The following is a 22,215-nucleotide window of genomic DNA, read 5'->3' as shown; positions in this document are numbered from 1 at the left end:
GAAAGTTGATTCTCCAAGATTTGAATCGTGGTTTGGTTTTGTGTCTTGTGTTGACATCTCAATAAATCCCAAGCTTGGGTAGCCTTGGGAATGAGAGCGAAGGATAGAATTAAATGCACTAGTAAACGTGTTTCTTTGTTTGCAAGCACAAAATTCGTAAAGCGAGAGGTGGAAAAAGGGCAGTGGATGGATAAGATTATCGAGGGGTATGATATTAAATATCCTTCTTTAACAGATAGGGTATTAAATATCCTCTTGCATGGTTCTCCCTTAACTCACCACTCACATGATTCACGTTTACTCGCAATCCACATGGTCCATCTGACCCAGTAGCCACTAGCACATGAGGATATTCCCAAAAAATTTCCCAAATCCCCATAACTCATCACTTGCTATCTACCATTAACTCTTTTCCACTTGACCCAATGTTCATATCCACATAGCCCATCTAATAACCATATGGTCTTTAAGATTAGACACCTTCCAATGTCTAACTGCCTCTTTAGGGCCACAAAGATTCCCCATAAGGTGAAAACTTGACCCTTGTAGTAGGATGAAAGAGGTTGCCGACAAATTCTCCCTCCTTTCACTATAAGTACAACAAGATAGCAAATCTTGAGAGATACTTGGCATCCCACTATTGATAAGAGTAAAATTAGTGAGACGTATGCTTTTCATCATCCTCATCAGTACCATCATTGCCATTAACACTATTTTTGTATTGTAACAACATTATTTGTGCCATACAACATAGGCAACAGTGTATCTCTTCACTACCCATCAACCCACCAAATCATTCTATTTTCAATCTCTTTTTACCATCTTGAATAATGCCAATCACTTGATGTGGAGTGCATAGGGCCATATGGCATCAACTCACATAGTGCCTTGATGGAGGCATCTCACTACACCACTAAGAGAGCATGGAGGTGAGAGTAGATGTGCTTAGGGTCCAACTCCTTCCTTCCAACTCCTTCCTTACCTAATCGAGTGGGAATTAAATGATATATACCTTAAAGTTCTCATTTCTTTGTGCATCAAACAATGTGCTAATAATAACAATGGCCTATTTAAGAAAAGCTAATGGTTGGATATCACCTTCTTATGATATATGGGCCAATTAAGTGGTAGTTCTTGAGCTTTCAATTGAGTATTGTTAAGTTTCAAAGTCCATATGTGGGACTAACATTCAAGAATAGTGGGAACATTTGCTATACCTACGAGGCAAGTGCAAGTTACCATTGTCTCTAGAATATGCCACTAAACCAAAGGCATAATACTTTTTAGATGCTAGAACTATATATTAGGAGAAGAGGACTAACGTTCGAGAATAGTGGGAGCATTTGCAATACCTACTTGCCAAGTGCAAGTTACCATTGCCTTTAGAATATGCCGTTGAACCAAAGGCATGAATACATTCTAGATGCTAGAACTCCTAACTTGACCCATCCTTACATTAATTATTCTAATCAAATATAGTCCATTGACTTTTATTCTAAGCAAATTGAGACAAATCTCAAATGGAGTAGATCAAGATTGAGCTTACCTTAGATCCTTTATATGATGAGATCATTACCTTCTTTGAATCTCAACGATATTGTTGACTTGACATTTATGCAAAACAATGCAAAATGAGCTAAATCGTGAAATCTCAAACAACTAAGGTGATCATGGACATGACAATGCCAAGAAAATGCGAAAATCCAAACATCAAGGTTTGGTTAAAATTTCAATTTTTGAAAATATCATGCTCCACCTTGTGAAATAAATATTAATGGCTTTGGTCAATTAAAATGTCCTCTTTTTGCCACCTTTGATTAAAAGCATTCTTAGATATTCAAATAAAATCAAGCAAGCTCATAAATAATCAATACACAATATCAATCAAAAGTTAGGTCACTAAGATATCAAGACAATAATTATTGTAAGTGGAAGAAAGTGGTTATAATATCCACTTTGCTATACTAACATAGATGACTATTTGCTTTAAGAAATCCCAATCACATAATTAAAGCACTCTCAATGGCAAATTTTTCTACTGTCCATGGGCAAAAGTTTGCTAATTTTGGTAGTAGACGCATGAATGAGGACATATATTCTCAAAAAATTTAATTGATAACAAGTCATGAGCTTTGTTGAGACATTTTGATAGGGCGATAAAGCATGGTTAGAGAGAGGCTCAAACATTCAAATGTGCCATAAGAGCTTAAACAAGAAGTTGTTTGTTTTTATAAGTGGGTGGTTATGGAGCTCATTTTTCCTATTCACTTGCCTGTTGAAGTCAATATTATTGGGAAGAATGAGACAACTCACTAAGTTGGCACAACAATGGGGGGTGGGTATGGAGCACTTGCTACACAAAAAGATTGAGCTAGAAACAAATTGGGTTTTGGGGGGGGTGGATGTGGATGTGGAGAGTCTATTAGACAAAGATTGAAGTGAGGGAGTTAATAGTTGAGCATTGGAGATGATGTGATCAAACTCACAAGTGAAGCTCTGTTAATGCAAACACATTTGATGTTAGTTTTGTCCAAGGAGACTTGTTGTTGCACATTGCATTGGAAGAAAAAAAATACAATTGATCTCTCTCACAATCACAATTAAGCTCATAACTCAGAGATCGCAAAATGTGCCTAGGGAACTAGGCTTTCTTGCATATCAGAATTGCATGAAAATTGAACATCTTTGATCTCCTCCAAATGTGGCCATCAAGGCTTGGCCCTATTTTCAAGCTTTATAGATGTCTCAACAAGAGATATTAGAACATACTATTTTTATTAATTCATGGGGACAAATATAATTGTTTGTTGCCTCATGGTCCAAGGCTCATACATGTATATTTAACTTATCAATTGTGACAAGAGTAGGCTTGCTTTCTCTTTTCTTTTAGTGGTTTCTTTAAATAAAAGGGCTACTATAGGGGGGGCTTGTATATTCCCATGAAATGTGACTTCCTTTGATCTCATAAAATCTGCCCCAGATTTGGAACCAAGTCATGATAGGCTTCTTGCTCAACCAAAAGGAGTGGGAGAAAAAAATTCACATGTAGGTATGCATGAAATCAAAAGTTTGTACAGCTAAGTAAGGAAATAGTTTGTAGATAATTGCTAAGTAACCTCGTTTGTTTGATGATCCTGAAGATCAAATCTATATTGTAGATTGTTGACTTGAAGTTATGGGGGTGTCCCCTTATTGGATCCACTATTAGCGGTATGCTATTTCTTTCCCATTATTGGCTTTGGAACAAGAGAGACATAATGCCCCAAGGATGATTAAGGCTAATAGGGTTTAGTGACTAGTCATCAAGGCCAATAGGAAGTCACAGAGACTAGTCATTAAGCCTTTATAGTTAGTTCTAACATTGTATGTCCAAAGGGAGTTTGAGAACCAACAAGGGAATGGGTGGCACATGCTAAGAGAGCTAACCCAAGCAAAGGACATGTTAAGAGAGCTAACACAAGTGAAATACCTTCATGAGGTTCAGCTTTGGTCATTAAGGCTAATAGAGGTTAGTGACTTGTCATCAAGGGCAATAGAGTCATCATTGACTAGTTATTAAATCTTTACCATTAGTTGTGACGTTGTGTTACGAAGGGAGTGTGGGAGCCAGCAGGATGGCAACATGCTAAGAGAGCTAACGCAAGGGACATGCTAAGAGAGCGGTAACACAAGTACAAGAGCTTCTTCATCAGTTTTAGGGTTATGCAGGAAGGAGGGATCATCGTGTCCCATTCGTAGAGCCTGCGCAGGAAGCTTTGCTTGTTGCTCCTGAGGACGGAGGAAGAGGAGGAGGACAAAACGCGCCGTAGCCATGGTCGACTCCCAGAACAAGCGGAAGTTCGATGACAGGGGCTCCGCCGTCTCGTACAACAGGGTGCCCCCCCCTCTCAGCGACTTCGAGCTCGCCAAGCAGCGGGCCGAGCAGATTGCTGCTCGCCTCGTTGCACAGGATGCCAAAAAGTCGCGCTTCGACGATCGCGGCACCTCTGAGCCGAGCAACGTCGATGCAAAAGATTCTTCTCACAATGGTTAGTCATTAATCCCGGCATCAGACTAATTTGCATCTAGGTCAAGTGGATGGCTGTCTTCTTAACGCATGTGCAAGATCAACCTAGCTCGAAAATGCTGCTGTGAAAAACGGAGTTGCAACTTTCTCAGCAGATGCTCTTATCCTTGGACATTGCTTTTCCTCGCTCACATTTTTAGTCTGACCACATGGACATTGCTTTTACTCGAACACATTTTATGGACTCATGCACAGAAGCTTTGCTGTTGGCCTTGAAAGCGGTGTATGAAATGTTAGAACTCTTTGGGAAGAATCATAGAAATTTTGTCCTACAGTTGAGTATAGAAATGTTTGATCTTATGAATTGCCTTCTTTTCTTCAAGCTCATCTATGGTACATGTTTACAATTATATAAATCTGGCAATGGGAGATAGCAGGTCATGATCCTTAAAAGATGTCCATGAGGCTGTCACAACACCACCTTTTTATCAGTGCGGATATGCAGAATTGCCCTTTTGTGTTTCTCAATTTTCAGTCTTACTTGTATATTGCCTATGATAGCTTTCGCATCACTCAGTTCAAATGCTGAATTCATCAGCCTTTGTGGTCTTAGCGTTTGTTGTCATTCTTTTGAACTGTTTTCTCTATCAGATTCTGACATAACTGTGTACTTTAAAATATTTGTGTGAAAGTAAAGTTTGAACTTTTAACTAAGTTTCGACCTTGGTTTCTCCCTCAAAAGAAAAGAAGAGAGCTTCTGATTGGAAATATTTTAAGTGAGCTTCTGATTTCGAATGTTTTTAGTGATCTGCTGGCCTGGTCGAATGCAAAAACTCAGATGTCCTGAGTATGCTAGCAGCTGCTTACAATCAGCACGTTTCTCATGCCATGGGTGAGCTACACATCTATTAAACAATCTGCAAAGCTGGCATATTGTGGACAGCAAGGCCAGAGTTGGACTTGATTTAAAGTTAGCTAGCCACAAAAACCAGCAGAAGGAATTACTAGAAGTTGGTGGCATGTGTAGAAACTTCTTGTGCTTGAGATACACCTTGGCTTTTTGATTGTTTATTACAACAACATTAAAGATTCAGCATCTGTTTATGAAACATATATGCCTTGAGATTTTGTTTTGCTTTCACGTATACAAAACAAACAGAGATTTTGTGTAGTAGGATTTCTAGGTCTGTTGTCCAACTCTCTAGGCTTTGCATGGAAAGATAATTGAATGACCTTCTGACTGCTTTGTTCTTTTGCTTCTGTACAAATTCTTACCTTTGCTACTTTTTGTGCACTGTTTGATTTATACTGTTTAATTGATCTGTGCAGAGCAAAGCCCTCGCCAATTATTCCAAAATATTGTTCAAGCTCAACCTCGCAATGAAGCTTCCAGTGGAAGCTATCACAGTATGTATGGAACTCCTGAGTCTCGAAAAGTGGAAATTCCTAATGCTAAGGTAATTGGCTGCAAGTTGTTTTTACCTTTATCTGTGGATGTTGCAGATCCTCTCTAGGTAAGATGTGATTTTTAAGTCTCAAAAGTTTTAGTGCAGGTTGGCCTTGTTATTGGTAAAGGTGGTGAAACAATCAAGTACATTCAGCAGCAATCTGGTGCAAGGATACAGATCACAAGAGACATGGACCATAACCCTAGTGTTCCTTTTCGAACAGTAGAGTTGATGGGAACTCCGGAGCAGATAAATCGTGCAGACCAATTGATTCAGGATGTTATAACTGAGGTTTGTTTTTCATCGGGGTTGTTTAAGCCCAGAAAATTGTTGAGCCAGTTTGAATGTTAAGCTCATTCATGGATGCAGGCGGATGCAATAGCAGCAAATTCTAGTTACGGTGCTCAAAATTCTGGCGAACAGATTCATATGAATGTTCCAACAAACAAGGTGAGGGCCTCCCTTGTATAGGCTGATGAATCTTGCAGTAAAAGTATGCAGAGGCTGCAACGTCCCTGGGGACTTGTGCTCTTTCCATTTTGACAGGTTGGATTGATTATTGGTCGAGGAGGTGAAACCATAAAAAGCTTGCAGAGTAAAACCGGAGCAAGGATTCAGGTGCTTTTATCATTAAATCCTCCTCTTATTGTGAATCAAACTGAAGGCATGAATCAGGTGTGAACATTTTCATGCTTCTACATCCCTTGCCTATTCTTCTCTCTAATTGGTATTCTCGGCTGCAGCTTGTACAAACCCAAGGCCCTTCTGATTTCAATTCTGGTGGACCTGCTGAAAGAGCCATAACTTTGGCTGGTACCAAACAGCAGATTGATGCTGCGAGTGAGCTCATCAAGGAGCTCATAAGTGAGGTATGACTGGAACAGTTGATATACAAAAGGTTGGTTATAGTTGCATTGTAGGATATTTAGTTAAAAGGTTGTAATATCTTGGACTTCAATTTTAGGCTCTAAGTGGGATGTGAGAGGATGCAAGCAAGTGCATGGAGGCATGTAGGCCTTGCCTAGAAGTTAGTACCCTTGGCATGTGCAAAACAGCTACAACTTGGAACGTAGCATGGAATATATGTAGTAGATGTTGGTCTAAACAATTTTATCATAGGGATCTCTAGCTCTAGGCCTAACACTTCTATTGCTCATACAGTTGCATGGAAATATATTTTTGAAATGGAAAACATAAGAAACAAATTAATAAATGTTTTATCTCACACTCCAAGTGGTTTTTTATTAAAAAAAAATCAACTAGGATTGGCTCTTTAGTCTTGGTTAGGATTCAACAAGCATGCACTTTTTATGTATTGGATGTTTGAACTTTCAAGATGGTCTCCAATTGACAACTCTAAAGTTGCCTTTTGAATGTTGTGTCGTGATCTTATGAATAGTCATGATCTTTAGAATTGGTAGATATAATACTTGCATACTTTAAGCTTTTCTACACATCAATCATACAACATGCGCACATGAGAATGGAAGTATGAAATAAGTATGTTTCAATCTTGTGTAAAATTTTATGTGTGGTATTTTGTACATGACCTTAAAATTCAAGGGGATATCACAAATACGACTCTTCAAATGTAGAAAAACATGAGTTCGTTAAAAAAACATGTAAAACAAATTAAAATGACAATTTGACAATAGCTTAGACTTGTTGGGATTGTGAATCTCATAGATTGCTTATTAATGATAGAGTAGCAATCATGTTGTTAGCCTGCTCTTCTTCAGTCTCAGTCTGTCATCTCCTGGTTGTGAGCTCCTGTCAGAGTCTGACAGGAGACAGAGGAGCTATGTCAGTGCATTTTTGTGGCTGCTCTAGTCAGCATGGAGCCCTGGGTTTGTTCCAGCCCAAACTGGGCTGTTTTTGTCCTGACTGCCCATTTTTCTGGGCAGTCGGCCAGATCTGGCCAAAGTTGGCCAGATCTGGCTGGTCAGCCAAATCTGGCCAGGTCGGCCAGTTTGCTGGCCTGGGGGCTATTTATATCAGCCCCCCCAGTCAGTCCAGTATTGTTCTCTGCAGGTACAACACTGCTCCCTCCGTCTCCGTCTCCGGCATTGGTGCTGCCACTGCTTCGAGTCTGTCCTGGTTCCCTCACTGACGCTCCGGGCTGCGTGCAGGGACTGTTCTGTCCATTCCAGTGTATTCAGCATTCATCTCAGTCAGTGCAGACTTTCTTCCTTCATTCTCTGCTTTCTCTCTCCTCTCCTCTGTGTTCGTGTTCTTCCGTTGCGCACTCACATGGTATCATCGCCTGATTGAGAGCACGGAAGACGACCCTCAGGAGTGAGATACCCTGCTGCTGCTGCCAACAGATCACCCACAGCCAGGCGACTTCATTAGGAGGCTGTTCAGCCTGCGTTTGCTGTCCACGCTGATTGCAGAGGTTGCCACGTCATCCAGCGATGCAACAACCCTGCGTTTGCCACCAGGCGGCCTCTCCTGCTGCTGGGCGACCTCCCTACAGGCTGCGTTTTGCTGCTCTGGATGTCGCTTCCACCCCAGGTGGCACTTTTCCTGCTGGCGACCTCTGTCCGGGCTGTTTCCTGGTGCTGGTGGTCTCTTTTCTGGTGTTCGACATCAGATCTCTTTGCGTTTTGCAGATCCAGGTGTTTGTAGGCACTCTCTGCCTGCGTCTTGGTGGTTGGTGACCACATTGCTGGTCCTATTTCGACAGCGGCACAACTTTCTTTGGTATTTTGCAGATTGGAAGATGTCTTACCAGTTTTCAGGCTTTGAAGACTCAGAGGATGAGCTTCTCTCTCATCATTCCTCTGAGCGGAGGCGGGATTATCGTGAAGTTCGACATCGGGAAGAACCTCCTCGCACTTGTCCTTCTTCAGTCCATGCATCTTAGAGGGTTCCACCTACTGCGAAGGTTTCTTCAGTGAAGACTGCATCAGATGTGTGGATGCCTTTCTTGATTCCCTCTATAAAGGTGCCGATTCTCCCTTCCTTTCCGAAGGAAGATAAGTTGGATGGTTTCAACTCCTCCCTATGGTCATGCAAGGTGGCTTGCATTCTTGATACCTTTGATATTTGGGAGCTTGTTTCTTCGCCCATCGACCAACCCCCCGTGGATTCGTCCGATGGCACCTCTATGGACCGTGCAGCCTTATGGGATAGGCTCAACTCTCGAGCCCGTTCCTTTCTTTTTATGAGTCTACATGATTCTGTTCTTGTACATGTTCACAGGTTAAAGACCGCGGCGGAAGTATGGACAAAGCTTGCGTCTTTGTATCAGCACAAGACATTTGCCCATAAGATTTCCTTGGAGAAGAAGTTGCGGATGCTCAGTCTTGATGGTTCTTCTTCCATGAAGGAGCACATCACGAAGATGGAGGATATGCAAGGCGAGCTAGCCTCTCTTGGTTGTCTGATATCGTCTGAGGATATGGCGATGATTCTGTTGACTCAGCTGCCATCACCCCGTTATGATGTCTTCTACACCAGTCTCATCACTTCGAGGACCCGTGAGACACTCCTATGGGAGGAGCTTTCCCCGCTTGTCTTGGAGCATGACGAGCAACTCAAAGAGGTGGGAGCCAGTGGCTCCACCAAGGCATTTACGTTTGGCACAGGTGGCGGCAAGAAGAAGAAACAAAAGAAGGAGAAGGCCAAGGACAAGAAGGATGCGAAGGAGAAGAAGCCCAAGTGTCCCCATTGTGGGAAGGGCACTCATCCCGAGAAGTGTTGGCAGAAGTATCCCCATTTGAAGCCTAAGGAGAAGGACTCGAAGGCGGCCCCAGCCACAATAGAAACTGCGTTCGTGCATGTCTTTGATGAGGAAGACACTGCCCTAGCTTCTACCACACAGGAGAAGCCTTGGCTCGTCGACAGTGGAGCATCTTCACATATGACCTTCCGTCAGGATTGGCTTCAGGATCTTCGTTCCAGAGGGGGTACAGTCACCATCGGTGACAATTCTATAGCTCCTGTTCGAGGCGTGGGGACTTTACCTATGTTTTCTGACAGGCGGTCTTCCTCCGCCAAAGTTCTCTATGTCCCTGATTTGGGTTTTAACCTACTATCTGTGCATGGTCTTACTCAGTTAGGTACCCGAGTCATTTTTACTCAGGATGCAGTCACAGTGGAGGATGCTTCTACAGGTGATGCTCTTTGGACAGGTACACAGGAGGGTGGGCTTTATACGCTCACAGCCTTGGCTGCGCGGACTTCCCATGAGCTTGGGCTGCTTTGGCATGCTCGGTATGGTCATTTGAACCTCGATTCTCTTCGCCGGGCTTCTAGGAGAAAGATGGTGGAGGGACTTCCTGATTTCCCTCCTCTTCACACTTTGTGCCCTAGCTGCTTGAGGGGCAAGCAGCACCGGCAGCCTCACCCGCAGGTTGCTTCTAGGCGGGCTACTTCTCCGCTTGAGTTGGTTCATACCAACCTTTGCGGACCTATGGGCACGGCCAAGTATTTGATGCTAATTGTGGACGACTTTAGTTGTTATGTGTGGCCTTATTTCTTGGAGTACAAGAGCAAGGCGTACTCCCGTTTCTGTGAGTGGCAGGTGTTTGTGGAGACCCAAACCACTTCCAAGGTTCGTGGTGTTCGAGCTGATCACAGTGGAGAGTTCACTTCTCATCTTTTCTCTCAGTTTTGCAGGGATCATGGTATTTGGGTGGAGTATTTCCATCCGAACACACCATCAGAGAATGGTGTGGTGGAGCGTGCGAATCGGACCATGCTTGAGATGGCCCGATCTATGCTGGAGCATAGAAGTCTTTCTCATTTCCTTTGGGGTGAGGCGGTGGCTACAACGGTGCATATTCGCAACCGCTCTCCGACTTCGGCATTACAGGACATGACTCCGTATGAGGCTTTCTTTGGGAAGAAGCCTTCCGTGTCCCATTTTCGCATCTTTGGGTGCGATGCTTTTGTCCATGTGGACAAGAAGAAGAGAAAGACGAAGTTCGACTCTAAGTCGAGAAAGCTTATCTTCGTTGGTTATAGCACGACCACGAAGGGATATCGGCTCTATGACCCGACGACGCGGACGGTTGCGGTGAGCAGGGATGTGATCTTTGATGAGGCTTCGGCCTTTGAGGATCCGATTGATGGTTCTATTACAGATGCTTCTTCATCCTCGACGGACCCTCCCCCACCTTTTCTCCCTTCACTTCCTTCCAGGATGCCTCTTAGCATCCCCTCTATTCCTCCTCTTTCGGCTTTCCTTTCCCCTTTGGTGGATGTGCCTTCGTCTACTACGAGCTTTTCTACCGCCACTTCGGGGTCTTCACGGGATATACAGCCTTCTTCAGATGCGGAGGATCTACCTTCACTCGGGGAGGGGGAGTCCCTCTCCGATTTAGGTGCTTTACAGGTTTCGGAGACCCCCCGGTCTCCCTCACAGCCGTAGGAGTCTCTCAGGATTCCTTTATGGTATTGCCGGCTCATGCAGGATTCAGGTGTTACTCACTTTCCTGCTTCTTCTACAGGTCCCCGTCGATCAGCACGTTTACAGGCCAAGTGGGACAGTTCACTATGTGTGAACTATGCTCTTATGTCACAGATTCTTCAGGATTCTGAGCCTTCCACTGTGGAGGAGGCTCTTGCATAGGATATTTGGAGACCGGCTATGCAGGCCGAGCTCGATGCCATCGAGCGAAACCATACGTGGGAGCTTGTACCGCGTCCCGCGAAACGGAAGGTGATTGGTGTGAAATGGGTCTTTAAGACCAAATATCTTGCAGATGGCTCCTTGGACAAGCATAAGGCTAGGCTTGTTGCCAAGGGTTTTGCTCAGCGTGCAGAGTTGGACTACTTTGAGACTTTTGCTCCTACAGCTAGGATGTCTACCATCCGAGTTCTTTTGGCTCTTGCTGCTCACCACCGTTGGCCTGTCTATCAGATGGACGTCAAGTTTGCTTTTTTGAATGGTGTTCTTGAGGAGGAGATTTATGTTTCACAGCCTCCTGGTTTTCTTGTGCAGGGGAAGGAGGATCATGTCTACAGGCTGCGGAAGGCTCTTTATGGCCTAAAGCAAGCTCCTCGTGCTTGGTACCAGCGGATTGACCGCTTCTTTCTACAGAGTGGCTTTGCGCGCTCCGCTTATGATCCCAACCTCTACTTACGGGTTGTGGATTCTCTTTCGGTGTTCCTTATCTTGTATGTGGATGATCTTATCATTACAGGGAGCGACACTCAGCAGGTGGAGCATACTCGGTCCATTCTTCAGCAGGAGTTTGACATGACGGATCTAGGGATCCTTCACTTCTTTCTAGGTCTGGAGATCTACCGGATGGCACAGGGCATTTTTATCTCGCAGCACAGGTACATCTCCGAGCTTCTTTCGGAGTTTGATATGGCTGAGTGTCGGCCTATCTCCTGCCCCATGGACCCTGAGTCCAAGCTTTTGACAGCTGGAGTTCCTCTTATCGATCCCACCCATTACAGGTGCCTTGTCGGCTCTCTTATCTGGCTGCTTCACACTCGGCAGGATATCTCTTTTGTGGTGGCTTTATTGTCTTCTTTTATGCAGACTCCTACCCAGGATCGCTAGCAGGTGGCCTTGCGGGTTCTTTGCTATTTGGAGGGGACTCGATCCTTCGGGATCATGTATGGAGATGGGATTACCCTTTCTGGATGGAGTGATTCTGATTGGGCAGGTGATGTGGATTCGAGACGATCCACTGCCGGTTATGCTCACCCTTGGATCTGGTGCTATCTCTTGGAGCAGCAAAAAGCAGCCTACTGTGGCACTTTCTTCTACAGAGGCTGAGTATCGGGCCCTATGTTCGACCGCTATGGAGGCAGTTTGGCTCCGTCGCTTACTCGCGGAGATTGGCTTTTCCCAGATCGGACCTACGGAGCTGCACGTGGATAACCAGAGTGCTCTTGCTTTGGCTAAGAACCCGGTGTTCCATGCTCGTACGAAGCACATTGAGGTTCAATATCACTATGTTCGTGAGTGGATCGTGGATTCGGAGCTGGTGGTGGTCTATTGTCCTACGGCGGCCAATGCAGCTGATCTCTTTACGAAGCCCTTGCCTCAGGCTTCTTTGCTGCATCACATGCGGTTCTTGGGTCTTTAGACTCTCCCAGGAGTTGAGAGGGGGTGTTAGCCTGCTCTTCTTCAGTCTCAGTCTGTCATCTCCTGGTTGTGAGCTCCTGTCAGAGTTTGACAGGAGACAGAGGAGCTCTGTCAGTTCATTTTTGTGGCTGCTCTAGTCAGCATGCAGCCCTGGGTTTGTTCCAGCCCAAACTGGGCTGTTTTTGTCCTGACTGCCCATTTTTCTGGGCAGTCGGCCAGATCTGGCCAAAGTCGGCCAAATCTGGCTGGTCGGCCAAATCTGGCCAGGTCGGCCAGTTTGGCTGGTCGGCCAGTTTGCTGGCCTGGGGGCTATTTATATCAGCCCCCCCAGTCAGTCCAGTATTGTTCTCTGCAGGTACAGCACTGCTCCCTCCGTCTCCGTCTGCAACAGTCAGCTCCAACATGCAGCTCTATACGTTAGTGTGGGTGCCAGACGGTGGTAGGGAGATAAGAAAATGAGAAGGATTGATTGACCATAAAGGATCAATGATGGATAATGGATAATGAAAGTGGAAGGGTAGGTTGCCTATATATAGGCGAAAAATAGGAAAATCCTAAATGTGGTTAAACCCCCAAAAGACAGCCAAAAGTGCACAAAAAGAAATGCACTAATGTGCCCTCCATCTTAAGTGTCTAAATCACATAAAATGATAGACAAAGACAATGTCAAAGCTTCTTATGTCCTTGTCTGACTCAAATTGCAGCTTACAGGTAGGAGATGACTACACAAGACACACATGATTGCACACCCTCTCTTAGATCCTGGATGTGGTGGAAGACCAAAGTAGATATGGATCCAAGGGTGGTAGGAAGAGTGACAATGCCGATGCAGTTCGTTGATGAAGAAAGCTAGCCAAAGAGCAAGACCCTTCTTCATATAAAAAGCCAATCAAATCGAAGGCCACCAAAGGGCAAAGGAAATGGGGAGGCTTAAATAGATTACTCTTGAAAACTCTTGTTGAAGATGGGTGAGCCAAGCCTTGAACCCAACTATGAGACGATAGCAAGGAAGTTGGAACTATCGAAGGCATCATAAGTTGCATAGAAACACCAAGGACCAAGGTCCAAGCGATAGGGAATGGTGGCTCGATGACAAATAAAAGGGGTAGCCATATAAGGAAAAGGACCAAAGCAGATTGGAAACCTTAAAGAAACTCCTCACGATCATGGGAAGCCCCCTTTGAAATACAAAGGGCCATGAAAGCCATATTTGCATCACCAATACACCCCCCTCTCCCTCTCTCTCTGAAAGGTATGGGAGGTATGAGGAAATTATTAGAGATGGTGGGGGATGGGATGGAACATGTGGAAAAGATGGTACACAATCAGGAATAGGTGCGGCTATAGAAAGATGTGTTAGGAGATTAGTCAGTTCATGGTTGAGTTTGGACTTGTGGTTCAGCAGGCTGAGCACATAGATTATTTAGGCATTTTATTTGTTAGTATTTATGGGGATTTGGCATTATTTGCAGCTGGCCAGCATTTAATGCTGGCTGACCAGTCATATTTTTGGCATTTATTTGCTCTATTTATTGTCAGGCTTCCTCCTTATTCATTCATTCATCACTGGACAGTCCTTGAAGAGAGGGAGTAGGTGCCAGTGTCTCCACAGCCGGTGACTCACATTGTGTCTGTATTGTCTCATGTCTTGGTATATGGATTCCATTTTCTAAGTGTACATTTGAGTTCTCATTTGTATTGTGTTATCTCTTTCTTTTCTTTTGTCTTGTGTTCAGCAGTTTATTTCAGCATGTTGTTTATGCTTCCATTGCTGCACCACTTCTGACATGGTATCAATTTTCAGGATTTGTGTTTCTACTATGTTTTATTGCTGATTTCAGGATTGTTTTCCCTCTTGCTGATCAGGCAACTGCTGCTTCCATCAGGCGACCAGTTTTACCTGCGTTTTTTTGCTGATGTCAGCATCCATATAGCCTGTGCATATGTTTCAGCTTGTGTTTTCATCATCAGGCTGTTGGCGAGAGTTCCCTACACTTGTTTATGTAGTGTGCAGCATGCTTTTTATTGTTTTTAGCACTATTTTGGGCCGGGCGACTGGCAAAACAGGCCGTTTTTGCTGTTTTTGGCAGATTTGAACTGATTTTTTGACTTTGTGCAGTAGCTTTTGGCTTCTTTTGTTCAGATTTTGGACTATACTATATGTGAACTCTTGTTTTTTGCAGTCTGTGCTTGTGGTTTGGTTGTGTTCCCTCTCTAAATCCTTTCTTTTCTCTACTTCTTTTCTAAATCCCCTATAGATGGATCCTTTGTGCACCTTCACCGATGATATGCTATATGGAGATTCCAGTGATGCTTTTGCAGCTTCAGAGAGGGTTTTGAAGACAAAGAAGTTGAAGGCCCAATGTTACGACTGTGGCAAGAAAGGTCATTTACAGAAAGATTGCACTGAGTTACCGATCCTCCGGCCAAGGCAAAGTCCAAGGTGCAACAGGGATCCTCTTCTTCGGATCGTGGGAAGGGCTTAGTAGCCCCTTCCTCAGTTGGTTTCTAGTGGTGGTGATGAGGTCATTCCTCACGACTCTCCAGTGTCAGAGAGGGAGTGTGAGAGGGTGGTGAGATGGGGCAGCTGTGCCTTATCTATATGTCTATACAGATGCACAGGATCTAGAGAGGAACATCCTTGACGCATTGACCAAAGTTTGGCAGATACAAATTCTGGAGCTAGGATTGACATCTAGGTTCATGATGGGCTGGTTACTTGGCAGAGAGTGGGTGGCTTTCATCTGGAGCTCACATAAGGGGACAGTTTGGCGGTCTGGCGAAAGAGGGGGAATCCATGGTCATTTATGCACTGTGGCATTGGTGATAGGATGGTCACATGTGTCACTTCAACGGCATTGTTGACAGACATTGAGAGCTGCTATGATCTTCTCTATCTTTAGGAGTTGGTACGATCGACATCGACATCAGGTTCTCTCAGAGACACCTTGGTGGTGGCTTGCGCACCCACTACTTGGGTATCCATGGTTCTACTTTGGTGGACATTGTTGTATGTCCTATGATGCAATATTATCATTGTATATTGTATTGTATCAGATCACCCATGATCTGAGAGAGGGTGTTAGCAGATTAGTCAGTTCATGACTGAGTCTGGACTTGTGGTTCAACAGGTTGGGCACATAGATTATTTAGGTATTTTATTTGTTAGTATTTATGGGGATTTGACATTATTTGCAGCTAGTCGGTCAACATTTAATGTTGGCCGACTAGTCATATTTTTGGCATTTATTTGTCCTATTTATTCATTCATTTATCACTGTCACAACTCTACAGAAACAGAATTTGTATCCTTTTTCATTAATTTGTCTATATAATGATTTATTAAAATTGTTTCCTTTGCACTAATTAGATATAAAGAAAAGTGCATTGGAGCTGGCCACTGATGAGTGGTCACAGGTTATGGTGGACCCACGTGGTGGGTTAGAGAAAAGATAGTTCACACTTCCATCTATATGGCTCGATTGGGCGTATGTGACCAGAACTCACGCATATCAGGGTTAGACTCGTACACAGAAAGGATTGATGCCTTGAAGTGTGAGCTAGACCCGCCAAAACAGACAGTTACAATAAACAAGATGGCATGATCATGAAATGCTTGTACAATGTGCATGTGTGGGCTGAAAGCTTGAAATGCACAATTCTTTGCATAGGAAAGTCACATGAAGATTTTGATACCGTTTTTGTGATGTACACGGAAAAAGCTTTCATATGACACCCATATTGGGGGGTCCCTAAATTTTAGGATGTCCCTAAATTTTAGGAGCCTCGAATTAGCCTAAAAATGCTAGTCCTAAAAAATAGAGATGTCATTCTAAATATAGTAAATTCTGTACTCTGACTGCGCTTACTAAATTTGGTTGTTTCTATTCTTGACAGTATTCAGCCCAAAAAGGAAGGCCATAGAGAAGAGACAAGTGTCAAGACACTTGTTACACAAGTTTCCAAGAGTCCCACGACTTGTCATATCTCATGACATGTGGCTGGACACTTGTCTTGTACTACTCCACTTTCCCCTTTTGTACTAGCTCTTCCCTCTCCTATAAATAAGAGCTCGTTTTTCTTCATTCAGCATCATTTTTCTTTGCTGTAAACTCATGTACAGCACCCACAGATAGCCAGAAACTGGCCCCATCCATCCCCATCATCATCCCCCACTTTTCCATTATCAAATTCCTCCATATTCCCTCTTCCATCACTGCTGTTTTACAGAACAGCAAGCCTGTAAATTCATTACAGCACCTTCTTCTCGAGCTCTTTCTTCCATTTTAGCAACAAGAAGTAAGCCCTATCCATGTACTACTGATCAACTATGGAGAAAGGCTGATTTCCCCTCTTCTCTCATACTGTAAAGAAATCAGTTCTTATCATTGCATAATAGATAATGCATGTGTGTTTGTACATCTTTGCATGATCTTGTGAGAGTGAGAATTACTTCTCCTCACTCTCAGGTTGATTGTAACTGAGCTCATCCCTAAGAGACTTGGTTTGAGCAAAAATACATTCCTTCGGGGGGGGGGGGGAGGGTTTGCCCATCTTCAACCCTCAATCTTGTCTCCATTACTTTTACATTTTCATGGCTGTAATTTTGTGAGTAATTTTCATTTTCAGCTTTAAGTGTTCATTCTCTTTTATGTTAAATCTCGAAAACAAGCGAATATTATAATTGTTAAGTATACTACGTTGTTCGGGGCGTTTACAATCATTGGACAGTCCTTGGAGAGAGAGAGCAGGTGCCAGTGTCTCCACTGTCGGTGACTCGCATTGTATCTGTATTGTCTCATGTCTTGGTATATGGATTCCATTTTTCAAGTGTACATCTGAGTTCTCATTTGTATTGTGTTATCTCTTTCTTTTCTTTTGTCTTGTGTTTAGTAGTTTATTTCAGCATGTTGTTTATGCTTCCATTGCTGCACTACTTCTGACAAGATGTTGCAGAGAGCCTTACAGACTTTACATACTATAGGCCCACCGTCCGTAGGGGGGTATAGACTTTACATACATTAATTTTGTTGAGTTACAAGAGAAGAAATCCCTTCTTAAACAATTTAAGAAAGAAAAAAAGAATGATAACAAAAACAAATTGTTTGTTGTAACGTAGACCAAATGGAAAACGATGAAGACTGTGATGTTCAAGATTGCGAGACATATCTTAATCAGCTTGTTGCATGTCCTTGCTCTCAATGTAAGCTGGCAATTAGATGAAAACGTCGATTGTTTATAGAACACGTACGACACTTTGACAAGTTTCAATCAATGATCATTGATTAGGTGATCTCATATTTTGAGCAAACGATCAGGGGCATGGAGCATAGGTAGTCTCAGCTCCGACCAACTTATCACAAAAGTGGCTCTTGTAGAAGAATCTCCAACAAAGACGGCAGACTCGATGACGACGATGTGAGATCCAAGTGTAAAAAGGCCATGAGTTGAGAGGAGAGGGAAGCCTAAGTTAGGATGTCACGAGGACGTGAAATTTTTTTGTTTCGTTTAGCATTTGATTAAAAGTTAGATCAAATGTGCTAATATGACTTGCACATGTGAGATGCAAGTCACTTATTTCACATTGTGGAACCTAGGACCTTGAGATATTAGTTGGTGCCAAAGGCAAAAAGTTGTAATAAGTTGTGCTTGATAGGTACTAGGTAGTACTCGTCGTTAGATTTTGGCCTAGACCAATTTATTGGTCACTAATGTTAGTGGTTACATTAGAGACTAGGCATTAATTGATTAATTAATGCCAGTCTAAGGGTCAATAATTGCTCAGGATACTTAGAATACAAATTGGCCTAACCAATTCAATTATTGGCTAGTGAAATTAATATTTTGAGCACTAGAATAATTATTAAATTATTTTTTAAAATTAATATTTTAACAATTAATTTAATAATTTGGATAATGCTGCAAAATGGAATTAGAAGGTTGCCACTTGGCGAAGCTTGCCCATGCAAGTGGGTAGTTGGTTGGTGGTGGAAGTCTAGATTTAGAGCATGGCTATGGAGGTTGAAAGAGGAAGAGTGAGCTCATGAGGTAACAAACATCAAGATCAAGTGTCACACAAGTGAATTAGGTTCCAAGATGGAAGCTTGGTCTCATAACCACAATCTTCTATAGTGGAGTGACAATGACACACAAACACTTTGCTAGAAGTACAAAAGTACTATGACATTGCATTCAAAATGATGAGAGCAAGTACAATGCTTTATAGGAATAGACTAGGCTACACTTTCCACTACTTTGTGCATATGGGAAGCGAGTCATGGAGTCATCCAAGCTTTCCAAGTTGAAGATGAGGGTGTGTTCAAAAGAGACAACATTAGAGTTATAGGTAATGGGAAAATCATATTGCCCGTGGAGGGTGGCATCAAAATCCACTCCTACCCTACGAGGGTACGTCATAAACGTGGGGTTGTTCCTCTTGTAGGGTAGGGTGTTGCAAAAAGCCATCCAAGCGAGCATGTTGATGTCGCACACCCGCCTCCTCCATAGGGGCTGGCAGTTATAACCTTGCACAGAATATGGCACTTCAAACACTTTATTTTGCCAGAATTCGGCTTATTCAGTTCCCCAAAGAGTGGGGTTCTGGCCTAGGACTTGAATTCTAGTAACTGAAATCGAGGAATTTCAAGGAGATTCAAGAGGCCAACGAGCCAATATCAGATTTGGGGCTGAATTTGGCTTTCAAGGAGCAAGGTGAAACTCAATCCTGATTCCCCAAGCAAACCAAGGGGCAAACTGGTTTGGAGGCTTGCTGGCTAGTTTTGACACCAAGAGGCACTTGGCCTTGGGTGAAAAATCAAGGGACAAATGGTCCGAATTGCTTGTTGATTGTTATTACAGCAAGGGGCTTTTGGAACAGCAAAGGAGATTTTGGAGACTCAACTTGTACTCATTCCATTAGCAATTGAAGTTAAAGAAATACTCAAAAGGGCGTTATTTTTGGGGTCAATAGGGTGCCCAATGTCCAAGATTATTAAGAAGGAAGCTTTTCATAAGTATATTAGATCAGGAGAATCCACCAAGGGTGTCTGGATATCAGAGCCTTGTGAATATCACCTTTTCCAGCAGTCATTCTGCAGTGCTCAGGACACTATTTGGGATTGATGATACATACCTACAATGTCAGAAACTCAGATGCTTGTTCCCTCTGTGTTTTAGTTCTTGAAGTAAAACCTAGAACAGTTCTAGGATGCACTATTGCAGAGTCAGTAGTGCTTGGGAATGTTATGCAGATATCCTTTGTCCTCTTTTTGAACTTGCAAGTAGCAGCACTGTTGATTGTGTTGGTATGTCCTGTTGTGTTACTTGCTTGTTTTGTACCATGGATGCAAACATTTTGTATTCCTTTCTAACTTTGCAAACATTTGTTACAGTTTGTTCACATACTAGCGCGTATGATGAGTAAAAGTCTTCGGTCTTTCTCGGTTAATTTGGAGTCACCTTAGAATGCTTTGGTAGTCTTATGTTCTTTGCTGGCAGTTTACTACTTTGTGACCATGTTTATTCCTTTCTAACTTTGCAAACATTTGTTACAGTTTGTTCACATACTAGCGCGTATGATGAGTAAAAGTCTTTGGTCTTTCTCGGTTAATTTTGGAGTCACCTTAGAATGCTTTGGTAGTCTTATGTTCTTTGCTGGCAGTTTACTACTTTGTGACCATGTTTCTCTGTAATGTTACAGAATAGAACAAGGACTCCGCCCACGCAAGGTAGCTTCAATCAAGGATATCGCCCTCCTGGACCGCCTCAATGGGGCCCTCCTGGTGGGCCTCCATCACAGCTGCAGGGCTATGGTTATCAGACACAATCTTATGGATATCAGCAGCAAGGACCATATTACTCTGGGCCACCTCAACAGTATGGGACTTATCCTCAGCAACCTGCCAGTGGCTGGCACCCCCCGCCACCTCCTCCACCTCAGCAATATCAGCCATATGGTTACTACACTGAGCACGAACAGACAGGATATAACCAACCTGAACCTGAAAGTTATGAGCAGCAAGCATTATATGCAGAGCAACCTCCTGGAACTTCACAGGAAGGTTATGGGCAGCAAGTACATAGGCACGAAAATTCAGGACATCATGCTGAGGCTTATGGAGAAACAGGCTCTGAGTATGAAAATTATGGGCCTCCTGGCATAGCTCCTCCATATGTGACCTCCGCGTACATGCAACAAGGGCCCTCTTATCAAGGTTATCAGGGATATGGACCACCTGGAGTGACACACCCTGCTTATGGCCAGCAGGGTCCAGGTCAACCGGACTATGGGCAACACGCCATAAATGATCAAACATATGCACAGCCTGGACAGGAAACATCGAATACTGAGCAGCAGGACCCCAAAGTACAAGGGCAAGAGCAGCGTAGCTCAGAGCATAATGTTTACGATCAGGACGAATCTGGTGGACACAAGTATCAGACTCAAGATTCAACTCGTCCAGAGCATGGACAACAGAGAGGTCCAGAGGTTCATGGTCAGCAAGTTATGAGCCACCAAGCATACAATGATCCAGGATTGGATGCACATGCTTATGGAAATGATAGCTCAGTGCAGGAAAACTTCAATGATTACAGTAGTAATCATGCAAGCTATTTGCAGCAGGGTGTGGGGCAGGTTGGGCCTGGACAAAGCAGTGGCCAACAAGAAGGGCAGATCTATGGGATGCAATATACTGGTGAACAAGGAACTGCACAATACCAACAGCAAAGTTATCAGGGAAATTTACATTCAGAAGTCAGTGAGCAGCGGGGAAATCAGAGTACCTCTGGACAGCCTAGCAACCATCATAGCATTGATGAACAGTATGCTGATGGGAATGGCTATTCATATAATGGCTATTATGGCTCAACCCAGCATCAAGTGCAGTCTGCAGATGCAATTGAGAAAGGAAGTGATGGGCAGGAAATAACTCGAAATACAGCTTCTTGAGAGTCTTGATGAATCTGAGGTATTTGCTAAAGACAATTTCCTGAGAGGGAGGTTAGGCGTTGTCACAGCTACAGGGGTGTTATTTTTGGCCATGAACTTATCAAGGAGTGCACTGTAAATATGTGCCTTCAGAGGAAGTGGATCTATTCCTATGAACCGCTGTAACGTAAAGAGGTGCTCCATCAACCTTTCCAACCTTCTTTCTTCTGTTCGAAGGTAGTGGATCTTTAAAATCATGTGGGTCCCATATCTACCCTGTAAGTTCTCTTGTGGGACTGATATATGCCCATTTGGTTTGTTTCTTTTGAGACTTTTACGTGCATTTTACATATCTATTGTGTGGTATCCTAGTAAAGCTGTGCTCCAAGCATTTATGGCTTCTTTGCTATAGCATTACTGTTTTAGTACTTGCTAGATTTGATTTAAAACAACCCAAAGTTCTGATTAACTTATTCCGCTAGTGTTTTGGTAAAGGGGAACTCAGCTGTTACTTCAAGCTTGTTATCTCATGGTTTAGAAAGCATTCAAGGGTTTTGGGGTTTGTGCATGATTGCTTCCTAAATATGTTTTCCTTGCCATTTTTAAATATTTTACAGTACTATGCCTGTTCGTTGGCTTGAATACTCATCAAAGCTTGACTAGACGAGTTTTTGCAATTGTTGATTTTCTTCCTTTCTATGCATTGGAATGTTGTAAGCCTCTTTAACACTTGACAGTTATCATCTAAGTTCTTCTGCACATAGTCGTATCCCCATATTCT

General features: G+C 43.3%; 1 protein-coding gene across 1 annotated transcript; it reads left to right on the top strand.

Annotated features, from left to right (window-relative positions):
* Nucleotides 1–3,598: 3,598 nt before the first annotated feature.
* On the top strand, nucleotides 3,599–21,836 carry LOC148014961 (uncharacterized). Its single transcript, XM_087666030.1, has 7 exons — nucleotides 3,599–4,028; nucleotides 5,336–5,463; nucleotides 5,560–5,745; nucleotides 5,824–5,904; nucleotides 6,001–6,072; nucleotides 6,198–6,323; nucleotides 20,205–21,836. Exons 1-7 carry the CDS (start codon nucleotides 3,812–3,814, stop codon nucleotides 21,453–21,455), a joined length of 2,061 nt encoding a protein of 686 aa, XP_087522156.1. The 5' UTR covers nucleotides 3,599–3,811; the 3' UTR covers nucleotides 21,456–21,836.
* Nucleotides 21,837–22,215: the final 379 nt, after the last annotated feature.

Source organism: Lygodium microphyllum, chromosome 24 (genome assembly GCF_053477565.2).
Source record: "Lygodium microphyllum isolate KBCC chromosome 24, Lygodium_microphyllum_v1.1.10, whole genome shotgun sequence".
NCBI lineage: Eukaryota > Viridiplantae > Streptophyta > Polypodiopsida > Schizaeales > Lygodiaceae > Lygodium > Lygodium microphyllum.
Note: the sequence above shows the minus strand (reverse complement) of the source record. Positions and strands in the feature narration are given on the sequence as shown.